The following is a 26,223-nucleotide window of genomic DNA, read 5'->3' on the forward strand; positions in this document are numbered from 1 at the left end:
AAAAGTTGGAAATATTTCGAGTATGTGAACAAATTCGCAACAAAAAATTACCGGCTCTGTCCTGGTCACACATTGGTGGCTTGGGACAAGGAAATGGCGGATCCGATCTGGGTGAAGGACATGGCGGACAAAGATCATCATTCTCGCCCATCGTCGAAGAAGAGCACGTCTCTGGTACGGTTCGCGATTGACAGTCCTTTGATTTTTCGTACGCGCCGAACTTTCGAAAAAATGTCAAACGCCACAAATCGGATAATCGCTTGGTACGAGCGAACGATGTCATGTCCTGTTTCGTTTATCGCGTTATCGGATCATATGTCGTTAGATATTCCTTTAAAGTCGTTTTCTCAAAGGAATTTCGAAAAATTTTAAGACACTAAGAACTATAGGAAACTGTCGTTGTCTGAAGTGAACGCCACAATTTTTGCGATAATCGATTGATGATATTTGCAATAATTTATAAAGAAAACAGAAGAATGAATAACGAATTTTTCTGAAAAGTCCAGATACAATAATAATATGCCGATAAATAAACATTAAATAAAGTTAAGCCTGCTTTATTTAATATATTTGTCGTTTTCAAAATTTTCATTTTCTATATTACTCGATACATAAAATAATAAATAAAATTTTTTTACAAATTTTGTCGCAAATTATAGAGCATCTAAATGAGCAAGCTTTAATCTCCAATATCCTAGAATTAGAAGAGAATTTGTTTAAAATATACATATAACAATTTTATCACAAGGATACAGTATCTAACTTGGAGATTTGCCGTACACTATTATATTCGAGTGATAGTTGATACAATTGTACATAACTTTTCCGTCACAAAATTCTAAAAACAATGTGTCAATACGTTTCACTCAGCCGGAGCGGATCTAATTGTAAGAAAACGTCGAAGAGAACGCGGGTTCGTTTAGGTTTAGGTTTAGATTTTCCGGCGAGATGAGATTAATGGCAGAGTGCACTTAAGCGCGAAGAGACGACGCGCTTACAAACGAGTGCATCGCGTGATAACGGAGGAACGTCGTTGAATCTGCGCTTTATCGACGCGCCGCTATGTCTATGTCTGTCTATGTCTATGTCTATGTCTATGTCTATGTCTATGTCTATGTCTATGTCTGATGTCTGATGTCTGATGTCTGGGCCCTGGGTCAGCCGGAAGCTTTGTAGCAAACAGTCAAGTCCGTCGCCTGCATATCGCAACTCTCGCCAAAGATATTTCTCTCTTGTGACCCATTCCTCTCGGATCGAGTATTTTCTTGGAAACTTGCTCGCGAAAATTTCCTTCTTCGAAAACATATTTTTACCTGGATAACGTTACATAATAACAATAACAATACGACTTATTATATTATTCACTCGAATTAGATCCAACTTGAGACAGACATGGAACGTATAACGTAATGTATATGTAATTATGTTTCTGGAGACGATTTTTCTTTAACGAAAATGTCAAGCATCCATCATTTTTGAATTATTAATAATTGAGAAAGAAAGAAAGAAAGGAAATTTTTTGCACAAACTTTATAGAATCATAAGATTAACAAAACTTTATTTTCTATTAAATTCAGATGAAATTTACTTTCACCTGAACTTTCATAAAAAAAAATTAATTTAAAGCTTAGTTACAAAGATATACATATATATATATTAGACAAAAAATTGGGAACTTGCAAAAAATATCTGAATATTTTCGCTAAAAAAATTTTTTTTTACATCTTGTATATAATATTCGAATATAATATAATATAATAAAAGAAGACTTTATATTCTGTAAAAGATCAAAGAGGATAATTGGGAATAAATAATATTTAATCCTAGTCGAAATATCCGGCGCCGCGCGCCAAGAGGCACACACTGTTTTGCTTTTAGAATTAAATAAAGAATTAAATGTTTCAAGCAATTAACGAGAGAAAATAAGATTGTTCGCGAATCGACGACAAAGAAGCCGCGTCTTTAATTTTCGAACGGCATCTTTAATCGTATTACGTCTCTTTTGAAGATGTTGCGAATATCGGTTTCTCCTTTTCGTCGACCACAGCGGGATAGGAATTTCGGAATTCGATAGAATAGCGCGCCGATAACGCTTGCTGGTTTAACGTTTCACCTTTCACGAGACATGAAGAAAAAGTGTAGTTGTATATATGTGATCGGGTATGTATTCCGGGCTACGTATTAATGCAATAATTGCGCGCGGAAATATCAAAAGGTTTCCGAACGCATCGATAACGGGACGGATTAAGATTATTATTATTAACTCCGACAACATGGAAAGAAGTTTCTTTTTCCGGACAAAGTAAAAAAATCCTCGCTCTTTTGACTTATGTATATTTGCACGACTCCTAGTAATGTATTATGCAATTTTTGTGCAAGATTCAAATATTTTCGGTCTCTCCGATGCGTTTGTTAGTATCGACTATATATGTATATCATACATATATACGGATTTACGATCATACATTACGTTTGACTTAACTTTATTGTAAACTTGATTTTTGAATGGAAATTCTTTCATGGGTTATGCATTTCTGCTTCACGTAGACAGAAATGTTCGCCTTGTCGTTTATCCATTTCATTGATAAATATGCGTGAATATAAACGCATCCTTTCCCTCCCTCCCCCCACTCCCAGCAAATCAATTCTTAGAGCATACGATCGATCTTGACAGTTTGTGTTTCAACATTTTCTAAATAGATATAAGGTTCTTCCAATTTGTTTTGGTTTCTCGCCGATGATAGAGAATTATCGTCCGCGAGCGAGGAAAAACAACGCCGTTGGATTCGCACGGGATTGCTTCCAGGAATACGGCGATGTGACTTGCGCGGTAACCTTTGACATTTCGAAAGGGCGGGTCGAAGTCTCCTTTCCACCCTCTGAGGATAAACACCCATCCCCCTGTGACCCGACATCCGGCCGAAATGTGTACGGCGCATAAAAGACCCATGTTGTAATTTGCAAGTTGACAAATGAATTTCGATCTCGTCTTCGTAAAAACTTTATGCGCGAAACTTTGTTAATCTTGTCTCTATTTCCTTCCTTCTGATTTTTTTTTTTCAAACTCGAGTGTAACACAATCCTCGGGCATCTTTGTCGTAGCAGCGGACATTTGTGGTATCCGAGATAAAGGAATAAAAAATTAACAAAGCGCAGAATGAATGTTTAAAGTGTACGTTACCATCTCGTATAGCGCACGAATATATATATATATAAAATTTAAAACAAAACTAAAATATACAAGTTAAAAACGTATTTTTCCTTTTTAAATTTTTTTTTTCCGAATATACAATAGAGCGTTTGAGAATGGGTACAATTGGTAAATAGAACAACATTTTTACTTTTATTGCAAACTGAAGGCATTTTTCCACTAAACGTTAATAACCATATTTTTTTACAATTTAAAAAATTTTATCGTTAAATGTCGTGAAACAAGAATGTTGCGAATTAAAATTCTATTAATATAGAGTTCATTTAGTTTAGATCATTTAGGATTTTGCTATTTATTTACATTATACATTTCTGAAGTTCGATTTACGAAAATGTGGTTTTTACTTTTGTCAGTTAATAAATAAATATATTGCAGTTAAAGTATTATCCATATCTTAATATTTATGTTAAAAAAAGATTGAATATTTTTTACAAGAAAAGCGTGGCACTACAAATGTACATCGAATGTACGCGCAGGTATTACATCTTGTAACATCTCCTAGAAACAAGAATAAATTGGCTAAATCAAAAACTATTGACAGAATCATAGATTAGTACAATCAACAATGCGCGGAATCAAGAGCCCGTGAAAATCGTATGATTCTTCAAGATAATGGATTTTGAGAATTTTCGCGAGAATGAGAAGCTCTTAGCTTTAAATGTAAAAGAAAAATTCAGACTATAAATTTAAATAATTACCGAAAACCAGTCTTTTGGAATAAAAAATAGAAATAAAGATCTGCAAAATTAAGAATTTACGAGTCTGTAAGAGAATTTGCGAGAACGCAAGATTCATTATCAATCCTAAATCCGTGACATTTTATCACATATACATTAACCTTCGTCACATTCAACCGTCAAGTTTTCGCTTCGGAGGCGAACAAAGACCACTATCAGCAGATAAACCCTGTTTCAATCGTCTTGCGTCGATCTCTAATTATCATCGACTGTAATTAGTAGCGGACATGTGCGGTTCACCTACCGCCAGCCTAATTGCGTCACTATCACTCGGCACACGAGACTTGGTGATCGCCAGATATATACTCCCGTACCAATCATAATGCACGAAACCGTAACTAGCTTGCTCCAATACATAATTAGATAAGCTGTATAAATAAAGCTATTAAATTAGCGCTTTTTTTGTTGGCGTTAAAATTGTCTTGACTAAGGATTTGTGTGCGCAATCTTCTCTTCTGACATAAAATGTTGCATGACAATCGTATCTTTATTTATATTTTTCTCTTGATAAAAAACAGAGCATATAATATAAATATATTATGAGAAAAATGTGTTAATGTTATATAACAAATATACATATAAAATATTCCAAACATAAATCGAATATTCTTTTTACAATAGATCCTCTGTCCAATTTGGAGTTGATTTTTTCTTATAAAAATCTCGAGAAGGATCATTTATTACAAATTTCCAATTTTTTTTCACCATATATCCTTGTAATTAAATCTCAAATTAAAGTTCTATGAAAATAAACTCTATCCGTGAAATTAATTGAATGAAAAATGCTGAAACTTTGTTATTCTTTTAACTTTACAAAGTTTAATTTATGAAAATCCCTTTTCTCAATCGCTTATATCCCGGAAATAATTGCTGCTTCGATATTTTCGCTGAAGAAAAATTACCTCCAAATTGGCCAGAGAATCTGCTATTAAAAGAACGTCCGGTGATATTGAGACATATCGTGTATAAAAATATAGAGATAAGAAAATAAATGCCATTATTCTCCTTATCCGGAAATAGGAAATCTCACATGTTTTCGCTAAGGAGGTTTCATTCGGTCGAAAATTGGGACGAGTCTATCTATATACAGACTTGATCGATTTTCCCAATGTTTGACGTCACTCATGACGTCTCTTAAAGAGAGATGGAAAGAGAGAATTGAAGTTGGTCGTTGTTCAACCGTGATGTCAATATGTCAACATAATGATGTTCTCTACTTTCGCCGACGTCAGTAACAGCGAAACAATAATGAGAAATATACGAGTGCGGTCATACATACATTGATATACATTGATATGAATACCAGCAACGTGACATTTTCCACAAAAAGGAATATAATAATCGTAATCGTAAATGTCAAAATGTTCGCTCCGTCGAGAGCGAAAAGCGAGAAACGCGCGGTTGTATGTGATTCAACATTGAACTATTTATTTTCAAAATAATAGCAGATTAAATGTTCGATGAAAGCAATATTCTTCGAGTAAACCGTTCAAATTTTACATTTTTAAAAAATAAAATAGAAATTGCGATTAATAATGAAAAATACACAAATCCGTAATTTCTATGTTCGATCTACTGCAATAACAAATCCGTATTTGTAATAAAATTATTCTTTCTATATTCTTTCTATAGTTGTACAAATTGCATTTAACAAATGTCTTCATTAGAAAATAATTAATTTCATTTTTTCTTGATAAAATTAAAAATATCGTATATTATACAATATTCTTTAATAGGAAAGTTTTTCAAATATAGACAAAATGATATAAGATACTATTTGAATAACTTGTATAAATATATAAAATAATGCATAATTATATGCTAATTACGTAAAACAAAAAATATTTTTAAAGATTATTTATACAATCCACAAAATCTACTTTTGTTTAGATTCTTTTTATTCAAAAATTTCTAAATTTTATGGATTTGTTAAAAAAAGCAAAATTGTCAAATAAATAGTTTACGGATTCAAGAATTTAAATCCATCATCTCTTAATATTAAAACTATTATTATTATAGAATAATTAAAAGACCAGAGATCCATGTCCTCAAGAATATGCAAATACGTAGTTCAACAGATCCTATAAAATTCATGAAGTCAAATCAGCGAATCGATGAATATATGGAATCCGACTATTCATCCATGTACTAATCATCTAAAATATACGCAAAAGCACTGTACAATAAATTGTAATCTCTAAGATATGCATATCAATTGTAATCTCATCAACATTATCTTCTTATGTAAATAACGTATTATAATTGTCTTTTATTTAAATATGTTTTATAAAATGTGAGTAAAATCTACTCTCCCGTTTATCCGAAATTCTATTTGATGTATTGTATAAAATACCAAATATCAAACACACACACACATACAAAAATAAATTTTCAAACAATTGTAAAGATTTTTGTTAAATCTGCTGATTTGCAAAACACAGTATTAACTTAAGCGTACATCATGCATTAAATTTGTATTTAAGATCTCGAACATTTCAAAATCTCTCCTCAAATAGATAATTTTAACCATAAAAAACTGTTTTATCTTATTAATCCTCCTAGTTTATCAATAATATTACGAAAAGCCGTTTTTTTTTAAATAATTTTATTATATTATTATATATCACACGTGGCTGTCGCAGAGAAAAAAAAAATATATAATAAATAAAAATGATAACGTATAATTATGTCAAGTTGTTCCATTAGTATAAAAAGTACCATTTTTGACACGTTCCTCGTACTTGTCCCTCTCCTCCTTTCTCTTTAATATTTCTTACGAGATCGTTCCCCTGTCCCCTCGACTCTATTCCCCTTTCCATCCCATCATCGAACATATTGAATCAACACGGAGAAAACGAGCTATCAAATTGCTCGATTCGCGCCGTTTCTTTCGCAATTTTCCGTCACTCGCAACAGGAAAACACGCAGTAGATTTGTCAAAACACGCCGCCGATTAATCACCGACTTACCGATTCACCAATTAGACTTTCCAAGTGGCTCCGGCAATCCTTGGGAATCGCACTAGCACTCGCACTCGCACTCGCAGGTTTACACGTTCGCGCGATCACACGCGACGATGTGATCGTTCATCCACAAATCCACAGGGTGTTTCCTGGCATCTCTACGCGACGATTCCTCGGCGACAGTGATGCCAGATGCCATGCCACAACACCAAAACGCCAGAACGAGGTCCCGGGTCCCGGCCCCGGCCCCGGCTTGGACTTTGGACTTAGTCAAGACGAGCCGGAAGCCGAAACGTCATCTCGGTTGATAAGATGATAAGGCAACTCCTGCGGCGCATGCGCCGTTATGATTGGAATCGCATTGACGTATCTAGCGCCTTTTCCTACGATTTGCGCTAAACAAGACATCTCCGGGATATTCGGATTTCTTTTAATTCTCCGTTTGTAATAGCAGTTTGTAATTCCCGACGATCTTAAGATCCTTATTTTTGGATCTTTACTTTCGTTCAATTTCACATCTTTATCAATTTTATAATTCTTGTATGTATTTTTCAAAATTATATATTTTTTTTGTACACACGATATACACACAATTTTGCGCGTATGTATATATTTGCTAGTAATACGATAAATTGCTAATTTCTCGTCAAATTTGGAAATAAATTAGATACCATTGTTTCTTTGCAATTTTTTGCGATATTCAGCTACGGATAATTTAATAATTTAATAAAATCGCTCTTCAAACTGAGATTTTGTAATATAAAGATGTAGAGTTACATTATAATATACGTGCGCGTAACGCCGCGTTTTTATAACGCGGATGTTCGTGGACAACTTGGACGATCGAACGACCAATGATGATTCACCGCGTGCGCAGATCGCTCGGAAAGTCAACTGTTTCATTTAAAAGCCGCTACGACAAATCTTCGATCCAAAAGCGGAGGAATATAAAACGTTTGAAATATACAAAGTATAAATATTCTATCGGAGAGCGAGCATCTCGGAATAATTCGTACAAATTATTATTTCATTGTATTTTACTCGTAAGAGCATATCATAAATCTTTTTTCTTTTTTTCTCAGATTTATATCGAATGGAATGGATCCATTCCTTTATATTTGGATCATCCACGGTTCGATTGACTTTTTGAAAGATTTTGCGAAAAGAAAATTTCATTTATATCGTTTGTAACGTAAAAATCATCAATTTCGCGACATTTTTATCGAGAATCGAATTTATAAATTTGTTAAGAAACACTCTCAGATCTGAAATATTCCTCGATTGACTAGAATGGTAATTATGCATTACTCTAGTTACGTCCGTGATTGTCCGCGGTCTCGTAACACACAATACATCGTACATCGTACATCGTACATCGTACATCGTCGGTCGTCGTGTCGTCACGGGTTGTCAGTGAAAATCCGCTAGTGGCGCCAGTGCGGCGCCAGTTGCCAGTTACGACAGAGTTACCCGAGGCCCCGAGGGAGCGCACGTCACGTTCATCGGTGATACAACGAGCCGGTACGAGACGAGGTACGAGGTACGAGGGATCTTGGATCTTGGATTCGAAGCAGCGAAAGAAAGCCACCGGAAGAAGGTAGCGAACGTCTCTCGGAGAGAAGGCGATTTGGCGAAGGCAAAACGGAGCACGCGGCAGCACGCTCATAATCGATCCTCGACGACGCGACGCGGGTAAATCCCGGGCCCGGGACGTCCTTATTCTTGTAACGCGAGCGAATCGCGACACTTCACTATCCTAACCCAAGACACGGAAAGATAAAGAACCGGCCAAGATCGCCGGCAAGAGATCGCGGAAACGAGAGAGGTAAGAAATTTGGGAGGAAGGAGGACTGCAGGTTTTCCTCGAGTTTTTTTTTTCGAGTTAATTCTCGCAAATATCATGGAAAATATTATGACGGAAACAAGTTTCGTCGCATTCTTAGACTCGTAATAGGATACGCAAAATAGGTTTATGATATTGTAATATACACTCGAGCCGGAAATCGGCAAAATAATCTACTCGAAATATAAGCCTCGAAGGTTTTTTAAATCGATTTCTATGGATATGACGGAAAAATTTGGCGAGCCTCTATCAATAATGAGTTTTTCGTTATAATGGACAGACTTATCCAGATCGCGGAAACGAGAGAGGTAAGAAATTTGGGAGGAAGGAGGACTGCAGGTTTCCCTCGAGTTTTTTTTTCGAGTTAATTCTCGCAAATATCATGAAAAATATTATGACGGAAACAAGTTTCGTCGCATTCTTAGACTCGTAATAGGATACGCAAAATAGGTTTATGATATTGTAATATACACTCGAGCCGGAAATCGGCAAAATAATCTACTCGAAATATAAGCCTCGAAGGTTTTTTAAATCGATTTCTATGGATATGACGGAAAAATTTGGCGAGCCTCTATCAATAATGAGTTTTTCGTTATAATGGACAGACTTATCCGACCATTTTCGGCACGCACCATTATGACGCAAGCAGCGTCATAAAGTTTGACATTTACGTTTGATATACGGATGTGATTTCCGACTTGTACTTCCGATCGATTTGTACTGTCATTCAATATTAATACCATTTTTCAAGAGACTAGATTGGCGTAAAATGTCATTTATGAATTTTCAATTGCAACGGAGAAAAGAGTAATCGCGTTAATTAAAAATTTAAAAAACTGATATAGATCGGAGAGTGATTTCCCCATTTTGTAAATTGTCTCCTTGTACAATGCTTTCAACGTAAAATTTGCGGAATGAAAATTAAAAAACCGCAATCGTATATCTTTTACACAATTTGTCTTCATTATCGGCAACCAATATAAGTCGGTTTAAAATATTTAATTATATTGTACTAACAATAAGAAGGAAACGCATGCATCGAGAAGAATATAATTTATATCTATATGTTATAAAAGATTTGTAAGACCAACAACCGGGCGAATTATCTATTTTGGCGCAAAGAATAAATTCTCATTCCAAGAGAACGAACGAAACGTGCAGCTGACAACGAGTGCAAGTTGCATCAATCTCAACGATAAGCGAAAAGATATTACAGAGGAGCAAAGGGACGGGAATAATCCTCCCGCAGATCGTATCCCTGCCAGCTCATCTGTGCGCGGTTAGAGATAAAAATTATTCGAATAGAAAAAAATTCAACTAGCCATTTTTTACTATTTTGGATTTACTGGACAGTAACTGAAATTTTACAACTGGTGGGGATTATCCTCCCGCAGATCGTATCCCTGCCATCTCATCTGTGCGCGGTTAGAGATAAAAATTATTCGAATAGAAAAAAATTCAACTAGCCATTTTTTACTATTTTGGATTTACTGGACAGTAACTGAAATTTTACAACTGGTTAAAAAATTCTGTTTAGATAAACCGCAAACATTTAGATGGCTAGCTACTATAATCAGTACACGGATAATTTTATTTTATAATAAATGATGCGCTGTTAAAAAAGCATTTTCTGAAAAATTAGCTAGAAATTAGTCAGGCCAGTAAACGAATCGGTAAACGATAACTAGTTTATGCCTAGCCCAAATTATTCTGGTTATTATTTTTGGGCCAATAACTAACCGAGAATTAGAAAAGACAAACCGTAACTCGGGAAATATGGTAACAGTCTACGTTCATCCAAAACTCATTATATTACTAATCAGAATGAATTAATCAATATATGTACGACATGATTAAATACTAGATTTAATACTCAGATTTAATCGAGTTAATAAAAAGTATGACAATTTTTAGTGGCTTGACAATAATTTTGTTCGACTATTTTTAATTTTTTATCCTTATGTTTATTTTATAATTATTATAATTTCTAATTATAATAATTAATTAAACGTTAAATATAAAATTCAAAAAAGGAAGTTGAATAAAATTATGATCAAGCAATTTTTTATAGTCAAATGTTTACTAGTTTAGCTGATACTCTAATTAATTTTCAAGTTAATCGATAATCGATTAACCCCTTTATCATATATTTGTGCTTTTTCCACACGCGTATTCATTGCGAACGAGAAGTCCAAGTTTTCTCTCGATTGGACACGGGCCAGTTCATCGGCCGACATGCTCGCTTTATTCCGCAATATCGATTCGTGCATCCCGCGCGATATCGTTCGCTCTCCTTTAAGTCTTACCGACCCGGTAGACCGGAGTTGCACGAACCAGCCGCATGTCTAGCCGCATGAAAATTTTATTAATAGCGGTATGTGCATTTTAATAAGATTATATATGTACTTCTCTCGGCGCGTGTATCTAGTCGCGTGTATCTAGAGCCTAGAAACATTCTGTGAAAAAAAAAAAAAAAAAAAGAAATGCGAAATATACGAAATAATCAAGTTTCCGATTTTAAAGGAGTATTTTACGTTTTTAACGATATTTATATTCTCTCATAGAAAGTATAATATAAATGTTTTGACTTCTAAATTTATAAAAATCTGCATAACTCTTTTCGAACGCGTTCCATATACATTTCGACGCAATGTCATCACAAATCGCGTTCGGTTCACGATCCTTTGCCTTTGTCTTTTCTTCTTTCCAACAGCTTCGTTTTACACGATAGCTAATTAATACGGCACATTAAGAAAATTCTTTAACCGCATTTTATAGTTTCGCGCATTAGCATAATTATGTAAAAAGATACCGATAATTATATCAAAGAATGCTGGTAGATAAAAAAATAGACACAACTACGGAGCGAAACTGTCGACGGCGTTATCGATCATCTCGCAGAAATGTTTTGCTACGAAAGCGCGATAATCATTCGTAAACCTTTAATACAATGCGATTGATTAGCGAATACACAGAGTTTATCGTGCTATATTACCGTCATCCGAAACTACCTATCCTATTTCTGGTGTCCGATATCAAAAGTGGAATGCTTACCGGGTAATATTATATTGCGCCCGATATAACTTATTTATAAATAAATAATAAAAGATTCTGATTGTTGCCACTTTCAATTACATTTTTTAACATTAAGTCATTTTAATGGCAGAGTAGAAACTGTGAGGTTAAATAATCTACACCTTTTTCCGCTATCTAATATTTTTCATATTAGTCTTGAATCTCTAATAATTTTTCCTCTTTATACATTATTAATATATCATCTATTGTGTGTAATCACAACACCACGTACAATTTTTTATTTCGACAATTTTAAATATATTATATGTACGAAATTTTCTATCGAAAAATTTCATTATTTGTTTAATCAATTTTTATTATTATAATTTTTCGGCTTTTTCCGGTTTTTTTCTTCTTTATTATCTTTAACCCTTCGGGAAGTGACTGATATTTATATAAAAATTAATTTTATTTTTTCGATTATCCTAAAATTTATTCTATCGCGTACGGCCGATAAAGTTCCGTTACAAAAAAGCGAATCATTTTCGATGAGACGGCGATACTTAGAAGGAAAGAAACGGGAAAGGAGATAGGCGGGATTTGTTATCGAACGCGCCAAGTTTATACATCTCTCGAGCGAATCATGCGGTCGCCGTATGTTTCTGTCCCCGATAACGGAAATGCTAAGACGCGCACAGCGACCGTGATAACACGTCGCGCGAATCGCGACGCGATCTTATACTCGCGCGATAACGCGTGGAATCTTTCCTCTCCCAGAGTCTGTCGATTGATATTCGAGACGCCGCCGACCTTGGCGATATGATAATGACTCCCTCGCTCCGCTTCTCAGACGCCACACGAGATAACTCGAAGAATATTTCAAGTACGATTGATTGCAGCGCGCGGAAGTTGACTCTCCCCTCGCATTCCCCGATGCACTCTATCTCTTCTATCTCTCCGTTTATTTTTTTATCAGCGTATAATATCATTTACGCATTACGTATGTACGTATCATTATGAAGAAATGATTAAAATGTGCTTCGTTTTCGTTTCTCCGTCCACGGTCGTCTTTAGTAAAGTAAAGAGCAAAGAGCTTCGTCGCTCCGGAATAAAAAAGCTCCCGCGAAGTACCGAATTGCGTAAATCTCATTACCATACGCATCACTTTGTATTGCACAATCTTACGACAAAATGACACGCAATTTTTCTGTAATAAAGATGCGTGACATTGACGTCAAATGCAATTTCGTTCATCCATTCTAGGGTTCTCTCCGCGGCAACGAGTCAATTATCCGGAGCTATCGCGGAGGACTTGATTTCGTAAAGCCAAAGGGACTTTAATCCCTTTTCTTTTTCGTACATACAATATAACAAAGCAATAAAATTTACATATCAGCGCGATATAATCTTTTTCGTCTAAAAGTCTAAATTGTAACTGTCCTGATGATAAATTTCAGTATTTTCTCCTTGTACGAGCCCCGTAACATCAATTTCATTTTATTTGTTCAATTATTTTCTATGCGAAAACACATTGATAAATTGACAGCGATAAATTCCCCCCCGTTTTTCTAAATAAACTTAAATTTCCCGCTATCGAGAAATAATAAAATTTCCGCACAATAATTTGTATTCAAAACGCTAAATTATTTTTCCACATTATTCTATGCGTTAGAATATGCTATGTATAAAGGTGCTATGGGCTATTAATTAATTGAAATTAAAAATAAGTTATATTAAAATTATCACAACTGATGGAAGAGATTAAAAGTGAAAATAAAAAAATGACCAAATGCAACTAAAATTCATATAATCATTTAGCCTTCTAGATTTCATAATTCTTTAATGACAATATTAGAATAAAGTATCAAATGTCTTGATCATGATTTCGAATATTTTGAACGTGTAATGCGAATCGGATCTATTATTATTATCTGATCTTGTCGATACACGATAACAACAACACAAGTTCACTAAAAATACGTAGTCGATAGACATTCCGTGTACATTTGTACGTACATCTGAGATGGCTATGTTTTCCTTTCCCGCCATATTTCTGTTCTATGCAAAGTAGTCGACATCACTTTATACGACGACTTGTCCTTATTTCGAAAAGAATTGATAGCACGTGCCGCATTTTTTTGAGGCACGTGCTATCTTTCTCTGCCTCTGCAGTTTTCTTTTCGTCGTGTGCGCGCAGTAACTCTAAATATAGAGTATCGCGCATTTTGTAACTGTATTCGTTATCTATCGATGCGCTTACACATCTTACGCATTTACACAATCTTACTTACTTAGTCGTCCGATAACTTATTTTTCCTTTTTTTTTTCTATCGCAAACGTTAACATGCCAGTTACGCAGTAAAATCTAACGATCCATCGCATTCTCGCTTTCTCCTCCTCTCTCTCTCTCTCTCTCTCTCTCTCTTTCGTTTCGTTTCTCTACGCTTCTTCATCCTCGTCTCCGTTAATCACATTATCGATCGTGCGAAGTTCGCGTATACGTCTTGCGTCAAACCGCATGACGAAGCTGATTGCATTCTTCAAATAGCATGCGACGATATCCGATAGAAATAGGACACTCGATATCTTCGAAAAATAAAAATTAGTTTTTCAAATATCAAAGTTTACAAAAAAAACCGGATTGTGTACAACGATTATCAGTTTAACAAAACAAAACGAAAACTAACTGTTTACCGAGAGAATTGAGCAAATCAAAAGTAGGTGAAGTAGAAAATGAAACACAAAGTAAATTTATTTATGTGAGATATCTCGAGAAATTATCGCTATTATTGAAAATCGTAGACAAAGTTATAATCATACGTATATTTAGGACACACGTTGTACACGCATACATATTCTACACGTATATAGACGCACGCACTTGCATCGATTCGTGACAAGCCACGAGATTACTTGGAATCTACGAGCTCTGAGATATATAATTCTTTCATAACAGATAGTTTTTCTTGATAGCCGCGGTTATTATTAAACAGGTTTATCACTTTAATTTTGACGAGTATTGCGAGATAAATGCGAATGGCGCCCGATTTAGTTAGTCATCGAATAATAACAAATCGATGTAATGTCTATTAATTATTATCGTCTCTCTCTCTCTCAACACTATTATATTCTTTCTTTATTTGAATAAAAACATTTCTTGCGGCTTTTTAACGTATTTGTGACAGATTCGGAATTAATTATTAACGTTCACATATTTATTTGGATAGTTGGATAATTTTTTTTATATGCTGTATATTTAATAATAGGTGCATAATTTGATGTTATGAACGATATCCTTTTTAATTAAAAATAAAATAGCTTTTCGTATATTTTTCGAGTTTTTAAAGTTTTAGCATCAAATATCTTGATGTAAACGCAGAAGCATCGCTATATTTCAAGTCAAATTTGTCCAAGTGAAATCAGTTGACAAATATTTACCATTTCTTGAAATTTACATTGCATAATTTGCATCATCGATCTCTTCTTTAATTAACAACGGCATAAAATCTACCATTTTGAAAATAGTTTTTGAAACAATATTATACCAAACGCATTTACCAGAGAGAAGAGAGAGAGAGAGAGAGAGAGAGAGAGAGAGAGACCCTGTATAAGTAAATCTACACAAAATTTCCCTTTTACATGGATTAGATGTTTCTTTTATCGCAATTATCGCAAAATGGATTGTATGCGATAATCTGAAAAATTCAGATTCACGATATGCGAGATCAGCGCCATTCGTCGAACGAGTGCAAAGAGATTCCCCAAGAGTGATATTTCGCAATACGTGCATTTTTTTATTGACAGAATGGAAAACCGCAAAAACGACATACAGTTACGACAACGATAATGTGGCAGAGGCGGGGGAGGGGCGGGGGGGGCGCAACTTTGACAGTTGTCGATGCAATTCCAACCAAGCAGCGAGATACGTGACTAAATGTCAGACACAAATAAACTTCAATATGGATTTATTATACACCCTATAGCGCTATAAATTAGGATACAAACGAAAGCCTTGAAATAATTCTTAACGAATAAACGCGTCGTATTCATCGATAAGACTGTTTGAGATCTCGCAAAGAATTCACGCATCTTTGATTCTACAAAATGTAACGCACTTGTGTCAGAGGCCAACTATCAAAATTATCGAACATCGTTTCTTATTTCTTTCACCTTCATTATCCGTGTATATCCGCGGCATCTATACTATGTTCATTGGAATTTATCGATCCAAACGCTCATAATGATCACAATATTCAAAACATTACATAATACTCTCAATACATTATTCATACATGTATTATGTAATTTTCCTGTGACCTAAATTAATTAATTATAACAAATAAGCAAATAAGGCATTGTATAATACAAGTTGCGAAATATTAAGTCATTGTTCGAAAATTGTGTATGTGTATTACGAATATTATGATTGAATTATTCAACAAATATATAATAATTTTTCGTGTCCTAATAAAAAGAATGTAGTAGATCTTTTAAATTAAAATGGTGTTTTTCGTATTTTCATATTTATGTAATCTCTATACAATTGTCAAGAATAACAGAGACTACAGCGTTGTGTTAAAAATATAGAGGACATTCACACACAATAAGTTTAATTCTGTCTAAAGATGCCACGTGTCGTGCTCCATTCGTGTGATGAACAAAACAATTAGCTTGAAAATAAAACGAAACCTTGAAACGACGTATCTGTAACGAAAGAAAACTTGCCATGGAATTCTCGGAACGGTACAAAATAAAACTCTTAAAAATTAATCTAATTTCGGATATAATGTGATATTGATTTCGAAGCAACTAGTTGTAGAAAGGAGCGTAATTAATACGAACAATACGTTGAAAATTTTATTAGCGTGCGTTTAAAAACTATGCGTTCTAGATGAGATGAAATTCTTCAAATATTCGAAAGAGAGAGAGAGAGAGAGAGAGAAAACAAAAAAATGCTTCAGGTTCGAATCGTTTCAAGACATCTCGCGTTTCGCAACGCGTTTACTCCAAAAATGATTCGCTTCGAATTTTCAAGCGAAACACGCTCAAAAGGTATAAAAGTTCGGGATGAAGAAATAAATTCAATAACTTCGATTAACGCGATTAGTGCTATCCGCCGCGAGTTTTTTAACAATTAGTCATAGTTGTACGTCGTACGAAGAAGCATATCTGTGATGAATCGCTCGAAATTGTTCGCAATACACTTTAGAGCTAAACACTTCCAAGAATAATAAAGTCGCTTTGGAAAAAAAAATAGAAGAGGAAGGGTAAAACGTGTCTCTCCATGCGAGATTCGTTTGCGCTTCGCAAAAAGGCGTAAAAACGTGCTTGGTTTGCGATTCGTATCGCGATCGCGACACAGGCCACGGGCCTCGGGCCTCGGACTCCTCGACTCTCATGCGTCAAGAGTCAAGACGTGTCGGAATCGGAACATTCGGAAGGCGGTGCGATGTGCGATACGAGTTAGGGATGAGGGGTGTGGGTCGAGAGAGGCAAAGCACCGCATCGACATCACGATCTTCCCCTCATCGTGAACACGAAGAGAGAGAAGGGAGAAGGAAGAAAGCCGTGGAAGGGGTGAGAAGGTAGGAGTGGAAGAGGAGAGGCGGCGGCAGCGGCGGCGCGCGACGCGCGTCGATGGTGGAATGAGGGACGTCGCGCGGAGAGGAAAGGAGAGAGAGGAGGAGAGACGGAGACGCGTCTGGAAGGAGTGAGAGGAAGGGTGAGAGGCGCGGTGGAGCTTTTAGGTTTTTAGCCGACATCCGACTGTCGCCGTCTCAGTAGTCTCTGGTCTCAGTTCCTGTCCGACTCGCGGTTCCTACACGTACGCGCGCGCGCGCGTTGGATTTCTTCTTACTCTCTTACTCCACTCTACCGAATATCGAATACCGGATCGAGATTATATCCAAGAGAGGATAGAGAGAAGTTTAGTCGTTAGTCGCAGGACTCGGAGCGCGCTCTTCTCCCGCTACCGGTCTCTCTCGGGCAGGATCGATCGAGGAGGTATCGAATGAAATGAATTAGATTGATTCTCCGTTTAAGACCGAATTGTCACAGTGCGTCGGGATATCGCGGGGATAACTGTGTATATCGTGTGAGAAACATTTTGCACACAACTCGCTTCTTATTACGAGTGTAAACTCGAGTGGAAAGAAGGCACCGATAAAACGCTGCGATCGACGATTGATCGATAATTGGCTAAATTGACGACGATTTATTAGCGTGCGAGAAACGGTCTTCTTTCCTGGCAGTGCTAATCGGCGATAAGGAGGACACGTGCAGTTTTCGGAACGATCTATCGATACGTTTGATTTTACGGTAAGGACGAGCTTATACGCCACGTCGACGACTCGTCGACTCGTCGATTCGTCGACTGTCGAAGAAAATACGTATTCGCGTGCGCGCGCGCGCGCGCCGGTCGCAATAAATCGTCAAAGTTCGATAAAACATGCATCGAGTTTTTCTTTCGAAAAAGTCGGACTGAGATTGGGGAGAGGGCTAGAATACCTTTTTCTCGCGAAGAATTCATTTAATCGGAATATATATATATAATATGTGACTGTTTTTAAATTTTCAAGGGCATCTCACGATAGATTTACTACACAAATGACATCTTTGAAATAGGAAAAACATGCCTCTATTTTTAAGAGATTTATCAAAGGTCAAAGTAAAAATACCGATAACATAATTCGAGATATGGAAATGTGGTTTAAATTTCTCTTTTCGTGAAAATACTAACTGTGAAATAATATATAATCTTTGTATTTATATGTTCTCCAAAAAATGCGTAAAAAATTTAAAATATAAATGCAACTTTCGTAAGATATGCAACGCGTAAGTTATGAATCAAGAATATAACAAGTATATTCTTATTGTAAGTTACTTTTACAATTGTTAAAAATAATATACAATGCTTGAAAAAAAAATTTTGATTTAAAATCTTTTGCAGCAGCTGAGACACAAAGAATTTCGAAATTTTAGTTTGCCACTGAGAAAATTTTTGACGGAAAATATACCAACGATAAGAATTAAAAAAAAATTAATTCTCAAATACATAATTACACAATTTCGAATTTGTATACGATAAATTGGGGTGACCGATATATATTTTTCAGACACCCTGTACACACAGACGCGCTGCTCGCCAAGTGTTCAATGCTCTCATAAGTATAATCCAGTCCTGATGTATAACGTTCTTCCCCACACGCGTAGACTTTTTTTTTTTTCTTTACTTTTTCCCCTCTCTTTTACGCCGCTTCGGGACGAGGAACGAGTCTCGGAACGAGAACGAACAGGTTAAAATACGAGGGATACGTTAACATATGCATTCTTATGCATTTCACGTTTTTACTACTGTGACGGAATATGTATATACGAGAGCAAATCGTCTCTTCTTCTTTTTTTTTTTTTTAATTGCAAACTCTGAGATGAATAATACAATAAGTAAATAAGTAAATATTTCTTTTCCAGAAAGCAATTCTCAGACATAATCAAAGAGAACCGTTTTCATTGATAACAAGCTCTTATTGAAGAAACATAAATTTTTTTCTCCCTTTTCCGCAAAAAAAATTTATGCACATTTTAAATAATATAATTTCGAAGTGAAAAGAATTGCATTAGGGGGTGTTTAAAACTTGCTCCGATTAATTCATGATTTTCGTGTTTCGTACAACTGCAATTGTGATAATTCGAAGATGCGATACGGAATACTTTTCAATTACGACTTTATATTTGTCAAGAAATTTATGGCCGAAGCGAAGCGGACTATTTTCGTTGCTACAATATGTGCGATATTTCTACGCAGCGAATAAATGCAATGCAAAAGCGAATGTATTTTTCTCGCGCGCATGTGTGTGGTGAATACTCTATTCTAATTTGCTATGATGTAATTCCAATGATAACAACACGAATATGCGAAAATATGTTTCCTCCGGTCTCGAAATGGCCGGAATAGCTCGAGGATAATTTTGGAACACCGCACCATCATGGATTCCTTATCCTGACTAGCTCGCACGCAAACTAGAGGAAACGCTTTAAGCCCTCTAAGATCCATCACGGATCTATATTTTATAAATGCAATTATATATTAGTTGTACTAATAGCTAATCGATTACAGCCAGAATATTGTAATTAAACGAAATGGATGCGATTTAACATGCGGAGAACCTTCTATGGTAATCTATCAGAGGTGATATAATGATATAATAACTCTAATTTTCATCCGTTAATATCGCACATCACAATGTTATCACGTGTTTGACATACATTTATACGAACATCGCGAGATAAAAAGAAAATCTACTCTTTGATTATCTTACTATTATCTCTTAATCCCGGAAAGAGATAATGTGATAATAATATTTTTTGTTTATACACACACACCTGATACGAGCGTGTCGAAAGAAAGTGATATATACGAAAGTGTATATTTGCTCCGACTTAATCTATTTTTATCTTTTTATTATGAGGTGTCCCAAAAATAAATATTTAATATTATACTGCCTATGCCTAATTATCGATTTCCAAAAAGAAGGGTAGGTTTGGCAGGTTTCCAAGCTCTCTAGCCCCTCCTTCTCATTTTAAAGTACCTACACATCCTCCGGTATCGATCCTTGGAAAACGTCCAGCATCCTTCCGACCAGCTCCCACATATCGAAGCTTTCATACGACACACCCTATATGTATACCGTATCGATCGTTCGCTTCCTCCTATCGCACATCGCACGTGGATATCACTCGCAACAGAGGTGGTCAACCTTTACGAATTTGCCGGTTTTTCCGGCCGCGGATTCGGCGGATTCGGCGGATTCACCGGGGCACGTGAATTCTTTAACATTCGATCTCGTTCCAACGTTGACATTGAACGCGGCTTGCCTCGTTCAAAGCCTCGCAAAACACGTGAATCGCACGAGCACGCGCTTATTTACGGCTGAATGGATTCCGTTGAATAGATAAATAATAATTCCAACTTTTAATCTATGATATTTGTATTTGTGCACTATCGAAAGTACCACCATTAATCGTACTCTTCTACTTTTCCAGTTTCAAACATTATAAGCGATACTACGTATCGCTACGAATTATCGTTGAGAGCTGACGGTGAGAAATTAATTAAATAAAATGCTTATATCTATTTATTGTAATTGCAAGTAAAGTCGAAATACTAATCTCGGATCGAAAATTATTTCTAACATCTTTTCACTGCAGAAAGCATGATTTTGAAGATTTAAAAGAGAAATACGATTTTGTTTTATTTTTAAAAAATATCGTTTTTAACGATATATCTCGTCGTTGGAATTATCTCCATTTTTTTTTTTTTGCGTATTAATTTCAATCATTGACGACAGATTTAAACTGTTTATTATATCTCTTAATCGAGAGAGATAAGATTCATACGATAAGATCGTGTATGTCATAATATTTTGCCAGAATGACAAATTTGAAGGTCAGTAAAAATAAATAGATTCTTCTTCGGATTATAATAAATGAAATTGGAGAATTCTTTCCTAAATGAAAAATCGCGCAATGTAAATTTCTAGACATTGATTATTAAATTCTGATAATTTGGATTTCCACGTGACGATGCGAAATAAAAATTTGAAAAAAAAAAATAGGGGAAAAAGAGGAGACATATTTACGTCAAAAATTGAATTCTGTTTATAATTATACATACATAAAATGTTGCAAAACCGAATGTCCTGTTATATAATAGCGGATCCATAGCCAAAAAGTGTCGAGGCATGAATCCGAGTTAACGATAGAAAAGGAGCGCTTTTTACAAACTAAACTTTGTAGGGAGTTGAAAATAAATTTCCATTAACTTAATTAGTCGGTTAATTTCAGAAGGAATCTGCTCTTAAAAGGATGGTAATTTTTAGATACTCTATATGTTATTATACTTTTTTAAGTTTTCCGTATTACACGAGACATAAGAATATAAATAGAAATCTATTCCAAATTTCGAGGAAGAAGAAATGTTCTTACATGAGGAATGTTATCGAGAAGCGGTTGGCTACCCCTGTCCTCTCTGTTACATGCTTGGTACATCGGACAAGCACGTGAACGCGTCGCAACATCGATTTCTTTAACGCGTATTCTTCGTTTTGTTTGCACACATCGATCATTATTGCGATTCGTCACGACGACGACGACGACGACGACGACGACGACGACGACAAAGTCACGCATTTGTTACGCGCCTTATGCTTACGTAACGCCGACAATACGGATATTCTGCGTTACCTTGACGGCTCTTCCTCTTCTCCCCCTCCCCCAAATCATCCTTCACGATCTTGGCCCCCTAATAGTGCGTAGCTTTTCACATGCGGAGTATATCTGTCCAACGATCAAATGTCATATCGAATCTGAACTAATCGTCTAGATTGCATCGTTCAAATATCGAGTTTAAGTGCGCGTGTACTATATTAAACAAGTAACTTTAACTATACTTAAATAGATAACTTTTTATTTGTTCATATGTTTAATTACAGTACTACAGTCGCAAATAATAAAACAATGTACGTAACTCGATTTCATCGAGTATTAATTTCGCGACGTCTGTGCGCTAAATACGACAGCGATATATACAAGCATACATTAATGAAATAGATCGCGAAAGCTCTCTCTATTTTTATGGTTCGTAAATTAAGGAATATTTGTAAATCTTGATAAACACACACACACAGTATCATAAGGATCCTTCTCTTCTCGTCTTTCAGATTACGATCAATTACGATGACTTCCGAGCCGTGGACCTTGCCTCCGAAGCAAGGTCTTTACGATCCTGGCCTCGAACGAGAGGCTTGCGGCGTTGGTTTTATCGTCGCCATTGATGGAAAGCGGTCGCATAAGGTGAGTTGATTTCGTTGAATTTCGTATAATTTATCTTTAAGTATAAAATTTGAAAAAATAGAACATCTATATCTATCGAGTATCTTCCAATTGATCTTTACCAATCCGTTATACAGACGTTATACAGACACGCGCGCGCGTTCGTATATTAATATCGTCGTATATCGTTTTATTAGATAGATGTACAAAACTCTCGAATAAGCAATAAAGATGAGCTAATCGTATAGAAAACGTAACAATAATACATAATATAGCAGTGAAATTATTAGACAAATATATCGAAGAACTCGTAATTATACAAATAATGGAAAATTAAAAATTAAAACAAATTAGATTTTCAAAGAGATTTCTAGTATCAAAATTAAATTGTAAAATTGAAAACGCTAATTAAAACACGAAGAAAAGATTAGATAAATCGGAAATGTAAATTTGGATGGGATATATCTATTTATAAAAGAGAGAGAAAAGAGAAAGATGAACGAATCGTTGATGCACGAATTATGTGATCTTTTGTTCAGTCGCACCAAGATAAGGAAACTGTCGGACCAGTTCGCTCGCGCTCTGGATTTATTTATTTATTTATAGTCGTTATCTCTATGCGAATTTCAGATTATACGAGACGCTCAGACATTGTCGGCGCGTATGAATCACAGGGGAGCGTGTGCTTGCGATAACGACACTGGTGACGGGGCTGGTGTACTTTGCGCAATCCCGCACGATTACTATGCCAATAAAATTCGGTAAGAGAATCCCACATCGACATGCCGTAAGTCTTATCTGCCAATGAAACCGAGTCTAGAGTTTCCCTGAAATGTATACAGCTTGTAGTTTGTAGTTTCTAGTTTTTAATATACAATATTTATAGGACATCGGATTTAAGCCAAGTTAAAAGCACGTGTCACATCTAGCTATATTATTATAGATATTATGGCGCTTTGTCCGACTCCGAATTTAATTTCCGCGCAATATAAAGAGTTTGTAATCGATCTTTTTTATATCGCCGTATTTTTTAATCTTACTTTTAGATTTTTATATAATATGAAACATATTTTATAAATGATTGAAAAGTCAATAGTGGATTTAATAAACCGTTCGTGATATAAATCCTTCATTTTATAGATCCTCGTAAATCATTGCGGAGGACTTCTCAATTTTACGAAACCTAAAACTTTTATCGATATCATGCATCTATCGCTTCATACATATGTTTGTATTTGTAATCATTCTGCAGATTCCCAATCCCACATAAATCCTTGGCATAATTCTACAAATCCTTCATCACAAATCATTGTTTTGTCGGATTTCTAAATTTATATGGATCCTTAGTTTCTCCGATCATTGACTCGCAAAAAAAAAAATAAATAAATAAATCATGAAAAATTTCTAAATCCTTGATTCTGCAGAAATTTTTATGGTAATTGTAAGGTATGCGAATTAGGTTCATTAATATAATTATATTAATATAATTATATTTTGCAGTGAACAGCAAAATATCATACTGCCCGAGTTCGGACGATACGCGACCGGTATTTTATTCCTCGACAAGAACACGCACAAGGAAGTAGAGACGGCGTTCGAGAAACTGGCCGAGGAATGCAATTTGCGAGTATGTCTGTGTTACTTATTAATCCGTTTTAATATTCTAGTTATCGTGTTCTTTGCACGCTCTGCTCCTGGAATATTCTCGAGATTGTGTGATTTGTAATAGGTGCTCTGCTGGCGCAATGTTCCCACCGATAGGATCCAGATTGGTCAAGTGGCGAAGAAGTGTGAACCGTATATGCGTCAAGTATTCGTTACTGGCGATCAGGATACGGAAACGCTCAAACGGCAGGTAATTTGCTTTTTTCATGCTAATACTAATAATAACGATAATGATACACATCATCGTCATTTTCATTATTATTATTATTATTATTATTACATTTTATATGTCGATTGTTAGTCGATTAATATTTTCGTATATCGTTTTCGACGTCTATTTTGAAAGCCTTCTTGTAATGCCATCTTGTAATGCTAATTAATTACTACTAGTAAATCTAAAATTGCATACACTATACATTAAGCTTCGTAGGCCAAATAATTTGTGGCGTTAAATGACTTTGCCAATTTATAAGAATAGAACTCGGATTCATCGCGAAACAGTCGTCTTTTTTCAAGGTCAAAACGAATGCTCGTTTAATCGATTCCTAGTTATTACATTTTTACGTTTTGATCGTATCTGTTCCTCAGATATTCGTGCTAAGGAAAAGATCGTCGCATACAATACCGCGACCGGGATTGCGATACTACATTTGCTCATTGTCGCTAAAAACGGTCGTCTACAAAGGACAGCTGACCGCTGATCAGTTATGGTTGTACTTCACGGACTTTAAGGTAAGTCCACATTATTTCCAGATCATTTTCTTTGCTATGGAGAAGGCACGGTTCCGATAAGTTTGGAGATTCGATTCAACAAATATTTTTTTTAGCCATTTCTTTGCAGCAAAGCACAAAGCAAAAAGTTTTACAGCGCCATGGCTTTTCGTTTTCAAATTACGATATTATTATTTTTATAGAAAAATAATAAGCAGCTTGGTAGAAAAAGAAAAAAAAACATTAATCATTTGAGTTGAATTACAAAATTGAAAATAAATTGCCGAAAATTCAATAATCTAATTATTTTGATGAAAAAATTTAATTACAATAAAATTACTTTTAAATAACACATGGAGATGTTCGTCGAAAAGAAATAGTCATGGTAATTTTTTGTTTTTACCATCGATCTCAGCGTTCAAAATATCTTCAAGAAACATTCTCATATCGTATCGCCAAAGTTATCGAAATCTTTCCCGGGAGAGCGTCACTCTTGTCTAAAGATATTATGTAAAATGTACGTACTATCAAAAGTAACGCAATGTCATAAATTTCTCTTCATATCAGTCTCCAAAGTTCGAGACTTATCTGGCGCTGGTGCATACACGATTCTCCACGAATACGTTTCCGAGCTGGGAAAGGGCGCATCCTCTACGGTAAGCTGCTACATAACAGTCCGATAAAAAAAAACGCGGATAAGATAATAGATTATTATTGTTTATTTTTTATTTCTCCGTCTCCATAATTATATAGAATGTGCCATGATTAGTGGAATAAAGAGTTCGAGAGAAGACATATATATGTATATGTTTATAACAAATTGCACACATTTAAAAAAGCGTAACTATATTATTAGTTTTCCAAAATTTTAAGTCAATTTTCTCAAAAATAAAGCTATATAAAAAATTTTATTTTCACATTAAAATTTTTTGGTTTTTTTTTTCATATCTTTACCTTCCCGGTTGTATCACTAGTTACGAAACAGTATAGTTTTCATAATTTATTTCAATATTACATTTCTTCTCTTAAGAAAAAACAATTAAACTCCTATCATATATTAATCTGAACAAGAAGGAAATGTTATTCAAATTTTTTCGAATTTTTTTCCACATGTACCTGCGTGTTTTCTACGAAGAATATTATTCCTAAATGACCATCGATAAAGACTCCGTTCTTATCGAACGCGTTGGTATGACGTCAACTTTTTTAACTATTCTACTTCATAATTTTCCTCCATTCGATTCTTCA

The 26,223-nt window shown here is 35.2% G+C and overlaps 2 protein-coding genes across 7 annotated transcripts in view; one reads left to right on the forward strand and one right to left on the reverse strand.

Moving 5' to 3' along the window:
• Nucleotides 1–7,180, reverse strand: part of LOC115245188 (protein retinal degeneration B) — a 29,690-nt gene extending 22,510 nt beyond the window's left edge. For both annotated transcript variants that reach the window (XM_029823358.1, XM_029823359.1), the window contains exon 1: nt 6,918–7,180. The gene's annotated coding sequence lies outside the window, so the exon portion shown is untranslated. The remainder of the gene's footprint in view (nt 1–6,917) is intronic.
• Nucleotides 7,181–8,331: 1,151 nt separating this feature from the next.
• The window catches only part of LOC115245214 (putative glutamate synthase [NADPH]), a 34,879-nt gene continuing 16,987 nt past the window's right edge, over nt 8,332–26,223 (forward strand). For 2 of the 5 annotated variants that reach the window (XM_029823411.1, XM_029823415.1), the window contains exons 1-7: nt 17,530–18,087; nt 22,488–22,620; nt 23,230–23,360; nt 24,100–24,226; nt 24,329–24,454; nt 24,853–24,996; nt 25,543–25,631. In XM_029823411.1, the coding sequence (XP_029679271.1) occupies nt 22,504–22,620; nt 23,230–23,360; nt 24,100–24,226; nt 24,329–24,454; nt 24,853–24,996; nt 25,543–25,631 (734 nt within the window). In that variant the 5' untranslated portion in view covers nt 17,530–18,087; nt 22,488–22,503. Of the gene's footprint in view, nt 8,737–9,048; nt 9,063–17,529; nt 18,088–18,686; nt 22,405–22,487; nt 22,621–23,229; nt 23,361–24,099; nt 24,227–24,328; nt 24,455–24,852; nt 24,997–25,542; nt 25,632–26,223 lie in introns of those variants that run through there. The other 3 variants (XM_029823412.1, XM_029823413.1, XM_029823414.1) reach the window with 3 other exon arrangements.

Source organism: Formica exsecta, unplaced genomic scaffold (genome assembly GCF_003651465.1).
Source record: "Formica exsecta isolate Colony F162 unplaced genomic scaffold, ASM365146v1 scaffold928, whole genome shotgun sequence".
Classification (NCBI taxonomy): domain Eukaryota; kingdom Metazoa; phylum Arthropoda; class Insecta; order Hymenoptera; family Formicidae; genus Formica; species Formica exsecta.